Genomic DNA, 12,807 nt, shown 5'->3' on the forward strand with positions numbered 1-12,807 from the left:
GACTGGGAGAGATTCCTTGTCTGAAATCCTGGACAGCCTCTGCCAGCCAGTGTAGACAATACTAAGCTAGATGGACCAAAGATCTGACTCAGTATAAGGCAGCTTCCTATGTTCCTAATATAAAAGCATATAAAACAGGATTTAGGGTATACAAAAATATAAAACATGGTCCAATCTTATAGGTCAGGGAAAGCCTAGGCAAAAAAAAAGAAAGAGATGTTTTTACTTCTGGTCTTTATTGAAATGTTTAAAAAATTATTTTATTTTATTTTTGAAATAACTTTGGTGTTTGCCGCCCTGAGCCTGGGAGGAAGGGCAGGACAGAAATTTAATATCCAATGATGATTATAAAAACAACCATTTCTTGGCTGCCACACTTTAGTACTAGGGATTAGACCATACGGGGAGCCCTGTTGGGTCAGGCCAAAGGCCCATGTAGTCCAACATCCTCACAATGGCTGTGGGAAACCTGTCAGCAGGACCTGAGTATCACAGCACTCTCCCCACTTGTGATTCCCAGTTACTGGTATTAAGGGGCTTACTGCCTCCAACAGCAGAAAAAGAACATAGCCGTTGCAGCTAGTAGCCGCTGATAGCCTTATCCTCCATGAATGCCATCTGATAAAGCAGGGCTCTTCTAATTTTTTTTAATGTTCTTATTTCAGATCATGGGATATGCAAGTGATTTAATTAGAAATGCAGGTTTCAGCAACGTCCAGAAGCCCACTGTTAAGATTAAATGGCATAAACAGCAGTATATTTTAAGACAACTTGCTGTGATCTCTTTAATATTTATTTACTTATTTAAAATATTTATAGGCTTTTTTTTCAGAGCAAACCTCCCCCAAGGTGGCTTGCATAATAAAAATGTCCAAAACACAAAAGCAATAGAAAATATAAATGCAAAATACTTTTTATGAGTGCCCCAGCACTAAAAGTTAAATGAGCCAGCGATAATAAAACACCCACCCAGTCCAGAAAATAAAATCTCGTTTCCAATGCATTCATTTCGCAGAGCAGTACAGCAAAAAATATACATCATGCACAGACCTCCTGAAACAGATAGGGATTCAGAAACTTTCTTAAGGCCTGCAGTGTGGTGATCTTTCAGAGGTGGGCAGGCTGTAAGAACGTAAGAACATAAGAAGAGCCTGCTGGATCAGGCCAGTGGCCCATCTAGTCCAGCATCCTGTTCTCACAGTGGCCAACCAGGTGCCTGGGGGAAGCCCGCAAGCAGGACCCGAGTGCAAGAACACTCTCCCCTCCTGAGGCTTCCGGCAACTGGTTTTCAGAAGCATGCTGCCTCTGACTAGGGTGGCCGAGCACAGCCATCATGGCTAGTAGCCATTGATAGCCCTGTCCTCCATGAATTTGTCTAATCTTCTTTTAAAGCCATCCAAGCTGGTGGCCAATACTGCATCTTGTGGGAGCAAATTCCATAGTTTAACTATGTGCTGAGTAAAGAAGTACTTCCTTTTGTCTGTCCTGAATCTTCCAATATGCAGCTTCTTTGAATGTCCACGAGTTCTAGTATTATGAGAGAGGGAGAAAAACTTTTCTCTATCCACTTTCTCAATGCCATGCATAATTTTATACACTTCTATCATGTCTCCTCTGACCTGCCTTTTCTCTAAACTAAAAAGCCCCAAATGCTGCAACCTTTCCTCGTAAGGGAGTCGTTCCATCCCCTTGATCATTCTGGTTGCCCTCTTCTGAAACTTCTCCAACTCTAAATTCCAGAGCAGTGGGGCCACCTCTGCAAATAATTTCATATCAAATGTAGCTATGATAGACTATAGTAATCACAAACAAACACGCTTTTTTTTTAAAAAAAGGAATGGAATGTGTTCATAGTTGTTATGTGCCTTCAAGTCGATTACGACTTATGGCGACCCTATGAATCAGCAACCTCAAAGAGCATCTGTCATGAACCACCCTGTTCAGATCTTGTAAATTCAGGTCTGTGGCTTCCTTTATGGAATCAATCCATCTCTTATTTGGCCTTCCTCTTTTTCTACTCCCTTCTGTTTTTCCCAGCATTATTGTCTTTTCTAATGAATCCTGTCTTCTCATGATGTGTCCAAAGTATGATAACCTCAGTGTCATCATTTTAGCTTCTAGTGATAGTTCTGGTTTAATTTGTTCTAACACCCAATTATTTGTCTTTTTCACAGTCCATGGTATCTGCAAAGCTCTCCTCCAACACCACATTTCAAATGAGTTGATTTTTCTCTTATCTGCTTTTTCCACTATCCAACTTTCACATCCATCCATAGAGATTGGGAATACCATGGTCTCTATATAGTTGTGTGTGAAATAGGTGATCAACCTGCACCATGGGCACCTCAGCACCAAGGGACTGCCAACAGACTAGGAATGGTTGAATCTACCAATTCTGATTTCCCTCTTTTCTCACTTTTCCTGTCTTAAGTGTAGTTTTCCACATTTTCACATTGCTTTGCGGTTTTTTTGAAGAAAAAAAGTCCTCATGAAAATTCATCAGTGAATTTCTCCTCATATACACATTATTTCAAAGTAGTTTCTCCTAATATGATGCATTTATGTATGTTGTTTTCACTAATACATGCATTTTTTGGCACACTTTACTCCACTATATGCATGTATGTACACATTACTTCACTGGAGAACTGTATTGCAAAGTCTGGAGAAGTGGATAATTCAAAAGATGACTGTGTTGGTTAACATATTGTTTTGGAAAGTGCCAGTTTGGTAGATTTGACTTTAAATGTGAACTGAATCAAATTTCTCCCCCATCGCTAGTACTGAGTAATGTTTGTTTGTTTAAAGAATAAAATAAGTTAAAGGTTCTTTTTATCCCACTCTTCAAACATAAAAAGGCCCTGAGAGTGGTTTACAAATGGGGAAGGGCCATAGCTCAGGGGTGGAACATGCAGAAGGTCACATATTCCTTCCCTGGCATCTCCAGGGAGAACAGGGAGAAACTTTCTGCCTGAAATTCTGGAGAGCTGCTGCCACGCTCGGCACCAAAGAGTGACTAGATTGGGCCCTGGCCAAGGACCCCTGTGGCCCAGGGGGCCCCTAAAGGACACCTCCTTAGGGTGGGAGGGTGGTGGTCCTGTTCTGCGATCTGCAGCAGTGTCGGGTCCTGCAACGCGATGCTGAGTGGACCGCGGAGAGGGGGCTCCCAGACATCCCACCCCATACAGGCAGTGCAGACTTCAATAAGCCTGCCTGCAGCCTCTTATGTTTATTACTTATTTGTTTATTTATTAAAGCCATACTTTTCATAAAAGAACATCAAGGCAGCTTACAACATACAAAAAATTATAAAATTAAAAAGCCAATAAAAACATCATTAAAAACAATAATACAAATATCAACAAATACTGCATCAGTTGGGGAAAAACAATCATGGTACAAGGCCTGTTTAAAAAGGTCGGTTTTCAAGGGATGCCTGAAAGAAAGAAAGGATGATTCCTGCTGTGCATTTACTGGTAGGGAGTTCCACAGGCCCTGCAGGACTGTTAATAAACAGTAGGACAGTCCTTGTCCTCAGCCTTACAATCTTAAAAAGAGATGACACAAAAAGAAAATTGTTTGGGAGGGAGGAGGGAGGAGGAGGAGGAAAAAGAAGAAGCAGTGTTTTAGAGAGAAGCTGGATGGCTGGTAGGCCACACAATGAAGAGAGTTAGGCCCACTCCTGTGTGCCTGTTCTGTGTTTTTCTCCATAGCATTACAAACACTACAAATTGCGCCAATGAGGTGAGGGAGGCCTGGTGGCCTGAACACATTGATTAACATCTCATATCGGTACTGACACTGACCCAGGTTATCCTAGGTTATTCCAGGTTAAGGTTCCAGTCCTGGATAAGGTGAAAGCAAAAACAAAATTAATCTGGGGACTCTATTGTGAACCACAGGTTCTCCAAATTGCTGATAGTTTCTCTTCATGTTAAATGGTGTTGCCACAGGGAGATTTTAGCAGACATTTAAGAAATGATATTTTGTGTGCCTCTCTTGACAAGCTTAGCTTTGGGGAAACCTCCACACACACCTCCATACCCTGCCTTCAAAGAAGTCAACATGAAATGAGGCCTTTAATCAAAAGAGTTCCTTACCTCCCATGCTATTACTAATTCATGCCGCCTTCCACTTCTGCCACTTACATTAGCAGGAGCTGTCTTTGGAACTGTGAACAAAACAAAAATAAATAAATAAATAAATAAAAAGTGAAAGAGGGAGGGGAAAAAAATCAGAACAGCCAAGTTTGTGGAGTCCTCCCCCCCCCTCCCCGGTAATCCCCTTGTCAAGAATATGATGTATCCTGGGCTAGTCAGGTCAAAAATAATAATTCAAATAAAGGGAGATGCTGCTTCTGGTAAGATTTCGTAACTCTGTTTTGAGGATTCCTGTAGTGAAATTAACAGTTAATAACTAATAGTGCAAAAAAAAAAAGCATAAAAATGTATGGAACAAACAGAATATGACTTAATAATGTCACGTGAATTTTGAATTTTTCTTTAAAATAAACCCACCTTTCTATTTTATCTACCAAATTTAAATGAAGACCAAACTATATCAGTTTTGCAAGCCTGCAAAAATAAGTGACCTACAAGAAATTCTTAAGTTCAGTTCTCCACATTTCCACATCAGTCTGTAGCATTTTTAAAGTCCTCATGAAAATACATTCACATTTTAGTGCAAATGTCTCCTAATATAAACATATTTGTATTTATTATTATTATTTGATTTATTAGTCGCTTGATACCCGAAGGTCCCCAAGCAACTATATGTGATTTTGCTTAAAGCACACATTTCTGCAAAGCAATTTCTTCTAATACAATGCATTTTTGAGTGTTAATATGCACTTTTCTGCACACTTTACCATAGTATATTCATTTTGTACGCATTACTTGAAGAAATGGACTGCAAAATTTGGAGGTGCAAATTTCAAATGATGGCTGTGTTTTGGTTCACATGTTATTTCAGAAAGTGCTAATTTGATAGATTCACCTTCATAATGCAAACTGAACAGAATTTCCAAGCCAAATGCAGGTATGGCTAGCCTGTAAAGGATTTTATAAATCTCCGAGTTCTACTGTCTGCCTGGCCTACATGTTTCTTTATTATACTTCAAATGTTCACATGTTTGCACATGCACAGCATCACAAGGAAATAAATATGGCGGAGAGATCTGAAGTGCCAATAGCTGCCCTGAGTGCATGAAACATGTGGTGTCCCCTGGAGCAGTAGATTTCCCATTTTTCATTCTTAGGTTCAGTTAACAGGGATATAAAAGCTTTGGGTTGTATTCAATATAGCACTAATGCAATTGTTCCATCCGTGCAAGGATTTCTCCTTATGCAACAGAACGATCACACTGTCTGCTCCCCTGCAGATTTGGGGATGGCATGGGCTGCATGTAGGAGGAGTAGGAGGAGAAATCCCATTGTGCTAGTGCTGACTCTAGCGTAGTTCAAAAAGTTAGTTGAATACCGCCCATAAGAATTGCCTTGCTGGGTCTGATAAATGGTTAATTTGCCTCCAATGCTGTATTTTGTGTCCAACATTGGGGAGAAAGGTGTTTTCAGAGAGCCCGTTCAGAACATCTCCAGCTTCTAAGGAGTGTGTTTGGGGGAGGCAACAACATACAGGACCTTTTCAGTTATGGCACCTTCCCTCTGGAACTCCCATACTCTTATGATTCATCACCAGCCTCCATTTTCAACATCCTTTAGAAGAGCTGGAAATGTTGCTCCGTCCCCCTTATTTTGAATGAGGTTTGCTGTTGCTGCACAGAATTTGTCGATTATATTCTGTTTTAACTTACTGATTTTATTGCTGGTTTTATTTTAAAGCTTTTGTTGTTTTTGTATTGTTAAAACAGTTTGGGAAGCCATGCAACTGCAGGTCAGTATTCCTATGTTTAAAATAAGCAAGTGAATAAAATTTGGTAGGGATGCCAGGGGGCAGATATAACAGCTTCAGTTGCCCACCCTAAATTTATATAATGGCACTAAGTGATCTCCTAGGGCATAGCCGTACCCTGTTCTATTTTTTGTTGTTGTTATGATCATGCCATTCCTTCCCTAGTCCTTTGGTAGATAATGGAAGTGCAGTAAAACATCATATTAAATCAGAGTGTGTTCAAGTTCTTAAAAGAATAGCCTTTCTCCTTGGTACCTAAAATGCTTGTGCCTTATTTATTCATCTGTCATTTTGCTGATTTAGAGCACAGTCACCCTAATGAAGTATCTGAGCTGATGGCCTTGTTTGTTACTCAGCTGGAGATGAGCACCTTTCTGGAGGATTGTTGGTAATGGCATTGTAGACTGAACCCCTCCTTAAATGAATAAATGTTAAAAGAATAAACCTGTCCAAAGAATGAATCTCTTTCTGCCCCGAATTGTAAAATACAGAGATGTACAGTGAAACTCTCTGGAATGAATAACCATTTTACAAATAAATATGTCAAAGCAATATTTTCCCCTGCATTGCACCATACCAAAAAATATACAGCCAGAGAGGGAATAGTGTTAAATGAATAAATGTTCAATGAAGAAAACTATTAAAATGAGCCATTTTTTCCTTGTCATTGGGACTGGGTTCTATATTTGCAGCTTCCTCTGAAAATTCTCTTAATATTATATTATGGAATACAGTTTTATACCAAGAACTATTTGCTCATAAGCTATGTTTATTGCCACATAATTAGTACCTTGTTGCTAATCTAGATAGTAATTATCAGCAGTGATACATATACTGGCCAATAAATACAGATGATGCACATGAAAACCTAGCCAGAAAGAAGCTGCTTATAAAGGAATGTGAAAAACCTGCTCTAGATCAGGGATAGGGAATGACATTCAGATGTCATTGGACTCCAACTCTCATCCCTGAGCACTGGCCATGCCTGCTTGAGATGATGGGAGTTGGAGTCCAGCAACATCTGGAGGACCATCTTAGAACGTGCAGCTAACTCCATCACTTTCTAAGCACCAGGCAAAAAACAATACAAATATATGGATACCTCATGGATCCACAAGCAATGATGGGAAGGGTTCAACAAAGGATATCACACATAGGGACAGACTATAATAATCAGAATCAAGGATAAGGATAGCAATGGTTACTAGTCAAGGCTAGGGCTGTAGCTCAGTCCCAGATTAAATCCCTGGCACGGCTCAGAGAGACTCCTGCCTCTGAAACCCCAGACAGCCAGTGCCAGTCAGTGTAGACAATCCAGAGCTATGTGGCTACTGTGAGAACAGGATGCTGGACTACATGGGGCTTAGATCTGGTCCAGCAGGGCTCTTCTTATGTTCTTAAGTGGTAATATTTTTTTTAATGGATTGCACCAGTTCAGACAGCAGGTGTCTTTTTTGCTTGCATGCTGTCCCAGACCACTAGGATATTAGGAAGGAGACCAGGCTAACTCCTTCTCTCTGACAGACTAGTCATCTAGCTGTGGACATGAAAACGTTCAGACATGAAACTCTTTCCTCCACCCCACATACATACACGAAGCCTAAAGTGGTTCAACTGCAGGAAAAGTGTAACTGTTTAATTCTGCTACTGTCTATTTTCTCCCCTCTGCTGACCATACATCATGGTCCTCTTCATTCTGCTCCTATTGTGCTGAAATCTGACAGTTCCTATCCCCTGACTAGGGTTGCCAGGTTCAGGGCCTGAGACTGATCCTGTATCTTTAGGAGAAGAGAAAGTCAGCCAAGTGCAAGTGTTCTTATAATACTGTGAAGGGAAAAACCACAAGGTGGAATTCTCCCTTCCTCCTGCACAGCTTTTAAAGATACAGAAGACCTCTTGGTTGCCAGGCCCGGCCTCTAACAGGTCTTCTGTATCTTTAAAAGTTGTGCAGGGGGAAGGGAGAATTCCACCTTGTGGTTTTTCCCATTACAGTGTTGCAAGAACACCTGCACTTGGCTGACTTTCTCTTCTCCTAAAGATACAGGATCAGTCTCAGGCCTTGAACCTGGCAACCCTACCCTTGACATATTCTATAACTACCAGGTCCCACCTCCTAAGCACATTCACCCAGGCTTCACCCATTGACATACACCTGGCCTCACTCACTGATCAGGAATTTTAAAAATAACTTCTTGGCAACCCCAATTATGGATCATGCTGCTCTATACAGTGGAGGCTAGCCCACTAGGATGAATGGGGCACTGCCCCACCAACTATCACTTGCCTGCCTGCCTTTTTACTTAAACCAGACAGGGGGTGGCTCTGCCTGTCCTTTGCTCTGGATCCACCTACTGTTGGTCTTCCTGCCTTCTGCCCTACCATTCCCAATGGACACCAACCAACGCTGGCTCTATAGCTTGTTACTCAAAGCCTTTCTTTATCTGCGGCTTGGCCAAGCCACAAACACTGCATGCTAATTATTGCTGGAAGAATTGGATAAAAACCATGCAGGAGACGAAGCCATGACAACTCAAGCCATAATTTCCAAAAAGATCAGAAGGATCCAGTATGATTCCTACAGTATGATACCTACTATTGGAAGCTTGTAATTGCTGTTTTATTTTCTTTTTAATAATATTATTTGTTATTTAATTTTGAGAATTGTATTATTTTATTGATGTATTGATGTATTATGTTCTATTGATGTATTGCTATATTCGTGTTTTTTGTAAGCCACCTTGAGGGCCTTTTGGCCATAAGGCAGGGTATAAATTTAATTTAATAATAATAACAACAACAACAACAACAACAACAACAATAATAAACAGGCAATCAAGGCCAGGTAGGGTTGCAGATCACACTGAGTCTCATGTGAAAGAGAAAACATTTTTTGTTTGTTTGTTTGAATTTGCATTTGGCAAGAAAGCAGCCTTGGGGAGCTTCAAGGATATATGTCGCTCTGGGAGATAGATGCTGCTTCCAAAGATTCCCCCAGACACTTTGCTGCTTGGGGTGATAAAATATTGTTACAGCTTCTGGCTGACTATTAATTTGTTAGGCCACTATGCCCCACAGAATGGTTGTTTGATGTCTCTTAGGTGCTAACAGTTATGAGATGGGTCTCCCAACACCTTGATACCTCTCTTGGGTGTTTTGAAGGAGACAGGCATCAGAGCGTGGGAAAAGCGACCATGTGCTCTTTGTGTGTCAGAAGCAGCTCACCAGGTGGCCAATTTCCTGGCAGGTGAGTTGCTGTTGTTTCGTGAGAAGGGTGAGGGACGAGGTGGAAGGGAAGTTAGCATGATGCAATTACCCCCGACAGAGCTAATCTGACGCTTCTGCTGGTGCATTTGCATCGTGCCAACCTCCCTGCTGCTTCCCCACTCCCAGTAAGCAACAGAGATCCAATTCCCAGCAAGCTAGTCTAGTGGCTCTGCCACACTTTGCAAGCTGTTTTGGGGTGTGTGTGTAAAACAGTAGCTCTACAGTTTTGGAAGAAACAGAGGCAGAGAGAACTTGAAAGTCCCCTGGGGGTATCGGACTTCTCTGTAGGGATCTGATGAAAAAACTGATCTGCCACCCTAGAGGAGTGCCTGCTGTTTGCCTTTGCTTACACTCTATTTCTAAATAAAACAATATATTGCAAAAATTCAACAAATTCCCTGCATTCTCCATGCCTGGGTATTTTCACCAGTTGGAGAAGAGAACAAAAGAGTCCTGCTGGATCAGGCCAAAAGCCCATCTTGTCCAGCATCCTGTTCTCATAGTAGCCAATCAAATGCCTATAGGAAGCCCTCAAGCAGAACCTGAATGCAACAGTAACTCTCTCCACTTGTGATTCCCAGCAATTCCCAGAGGGGAGAGTATAACCATATTGTTGCATGCACCCCAATCTGAGTGGGGTTCCAGCACTTACCCAGGGTTCAGTTTCCTTGGAATGAAGGTGACTGGAAACTACGGTGTCTTTAGGATATATGCTTTTATTTATACATATACGCAACCTGAGCATAAGATGGAAGGGTCTCACAGTATTAACACTCCAACAGATCTTGTTTCCCCATAGGTTTATAGGGAGGTGCCCCAAAGCCATAGCCTTGGATTCAGCAGAGAGAGCAAGCCCCTGTCTCTTGCCAGCTCCACACCAGACTAACACATACACAGCAAACTATGGCTTGTACCTGCCCTCTAAACCACATATGGAAGCCCACTTCAAACCATAAGTTCCAACTGTTGTTTTCAGTAGAGGCAGATTTCATGGGGCAAATTCACCCACCTGACACCAGCATTGCTGCAACTTAACAGGACAGCGCTAAGGTTGGGCAGGGTGATGGCGAAGTCAGAGCTGTGTGGACACAACCGTGGAACCAATCTGGTGGTCCTGCCAGTGCATCTGCACGGGCCGGAGCTCACCCCCACCTTGCCCCACCCTGTCACCATTCAGGTAAGCCACAGCAAGGCAGGTGTCAGGAAGGCAACTCTGTGGCTCCACCACACCACACTAGCCACTACTGGTGGTTTGGATGGTGAGCACAAAGCATGGTGTGCTGATTCAGATGCCATTGCTGAGCGTTATGATTAATGCTTAAAAATAAGCTAAAACTGAAGAAGGTAGGAAGAGGAAGTGTATGAAAGGATTGCTCATTTCTCAACCTTTAAACAAGAGATGGGGAATCTGTGGTGCTTCAGACGCTGGGACTACAACACCCATTATTTCTGGCTGCTGGCCATGCTGGCTGGGGCTGATGGGAACTGGACTTGAGCAGTCTCCCCAACCTGCTCTAAACTAAGGGGTCAGTGGGTGATCTGAATTGTGCATACTGTATCTGAATTGAGCCTGAAATGAATATATTGAGCCTGTATCTGAATTGTCCCTGAACGGAGCATATCGTGCCCTGATGGTTGGCCATGCTACCTGGAGATGATGGGAGCTGGAGGCAAACAACATTTGGTGAGGCACAGGTTCTCCATCCATCTTCTAAACTATGACCTAGACTGAGTCATCTGACCTGAGCAGATTGTGAATGTACCTGAAACCACAACTCAGTTCATCCGTGTGTGGATGTGCTTCTCAGTATTTGCCACAAAGGCCACACTCAATTTTTCATATAATTGTTTCCTACATAAGCAGCCTTTAAAGACCCAGTTGTTTAGAACCACCTTTTCTAAAAAGGACACGCTCATGTTTCTGGTTTGATTTGCTGATGAAACAAATGATGAGAGCGAACAAACTAAAACTCAATCCTGACAAGACTGAGATGCTGTTAGTTGGAGGGCCCTCTGCTCAGATGGTTGATGTCAGACCTGCCCTAGATGGGGTTACACTCCCCCTAAAGGAACAGGTCCGTAGTTTGGGGATCTTATTAGATCCGCTTCTGTCACTTGAGGCTCAGGTAGCCTCGGTGGCACGAAATGCGTTTTACCAGCTTCAGCTGGTAGCCCAACTATGACCCTATCTGGACAGGGAGAACCTAGCCTCAGTTATTCATGCTCTGGTAACCTCTAGATTGGATTACTGTAATGCTCTCTACGTAGGGTTACCTTTGAAAACGATTCGGAAACTTCAGCTAGTGCAGAATGCTGCGGCCAGAGTTCTTACTGGGACGAAGAAATTCGACCACATAACACCTATTCTGGCCCAACTGCACTGGCTTCCAATATGTTTCCGGGCCAGATTCAAAGTGTTGGTTCTTACCTATAAAGCCCTTAACGGCACTGGACCGCAATATCTGATGGAACGCCTCTCTCGCTATGTTCCTACCCGTTCACTCCGCTCGACGTCTAAGGCCCTTCTCCGGGTCCCAACCCATACAGAGGCCCGGAGAACAGTAACAAGATCTAGGGCCTTTTCGGTGGTGGCCCCCAAATTATGGAATGCCCTCCCAGATGAGATACGCCTGGCGCCTTCCCTGTCATCTTTCCGGCGCCAGGTAAAAACCCACCTCTTCACCCAGGCATTTTAATGTATTTTATGCTTTTAATCTTACTTATTTTATTTCTAGTTTTCTTTTACTTTGTTTATATAATGTTTTATATTGTTTGCGCAATACACACTTGCTGTATTTTAAATATTGTGGTTTTATCATGTTGTACACCGCCCTGGGAGCTGCTAGCTATAGGGCGGTTTAGAAATGCAACTAAATAAATTTTAAACTATTTGTATTGATTCTATCATTATTCCGCTTGGCTGCATGCTGTTTATTGATACTGCTATTTTATTCATTTTAAAAAAGAATGTTATTGTTAATTCCACCATTGTTACATGCAGCTGGTGCAAAATGCAGCGGTGAGACTGCTCACTGGGGCAGGGTATCGCCAACATGTCACCTGGCTGCTGAAAGAATTGCACTGGCTGCCCATTTGCTACCGGGCCAAGTTCAAGGTTCTAGTTTTGGCGCACAAAGCCCTATACAGCTTGAGACCAGGATACCTGGTCTTATCCCTTATATACCCAGTCGATCACTGTGAGGGCCTTCTGCAGATACCATTTTATCAGGAGGTCCGTTCCATACAACATGGGAAATGTACCTTTAGTGTAGCGGCACCTACCCTGTGGAATTCCCTCCCCTTAAATATTAGGTAGGTGCCATCTCTGCTATCTTTTCGGCGCCTTTTGAAGACTTTCCTCTTTCAACAAGCCTTTTAAGTTGAGACCTATCCCAGTCTGCATCTGTGTTAGAATTACTTTTAATATGTTTTCTTTAATAATATGTCTTTTTAAAAAATTTTTAAAATGTATTTTAAGGTCTTTTTATGATATTTTAAAGTGGTTTTAGCATCTCTGTTTGCCACCCTGGGCTCCTGCTGGGAGGAAGGGTGGGATATAAATAAAATAATAAAAAATAAATAAATAATGGTGTTTCATGAGTGCCGATTGTAATTTATATGTTGGAAGCCGCC

The 12,807-nt window shown here is 42.2% G+C and overlaps 1 protein-coding gene across 1 annotated transcript in view; it reads right to left on the minus strand.

Moving 5' to 3' along the window:
- CNTN5 (contactin 5) overlaps positions 1-12,807 on the minus strand; it is a 324,115-nt gene that overhangs the window by 47,743 nt on the left and 263,565 nt on the right. Inside the window, exon 13 of the mRNA XM_061628766.1 lies at positions 4,101-4,171. Coding sequence (XP_061484750.1) covers positions 4,101-4,171 — 71 coding nt within the window. The remainder of the gene's footprint in view (positions 1-4,100; positions 4,172-12,807) is intronic.

This window comes from Rhineura floridana, chromosome 5, assembly GCF_030035675.1.
Source record: "Rhineura floridana isolate rRhiFlo1 chromosome 5, rRhiFlo1.hap2, whole genome shotgun sequence".
NCBI classification, from domain to species: Eukaryota; Metazoa; Chordata; class Lepidosauria; order Squamata; family Rhineuridae; genus Rhineura; species Rhineura floridana.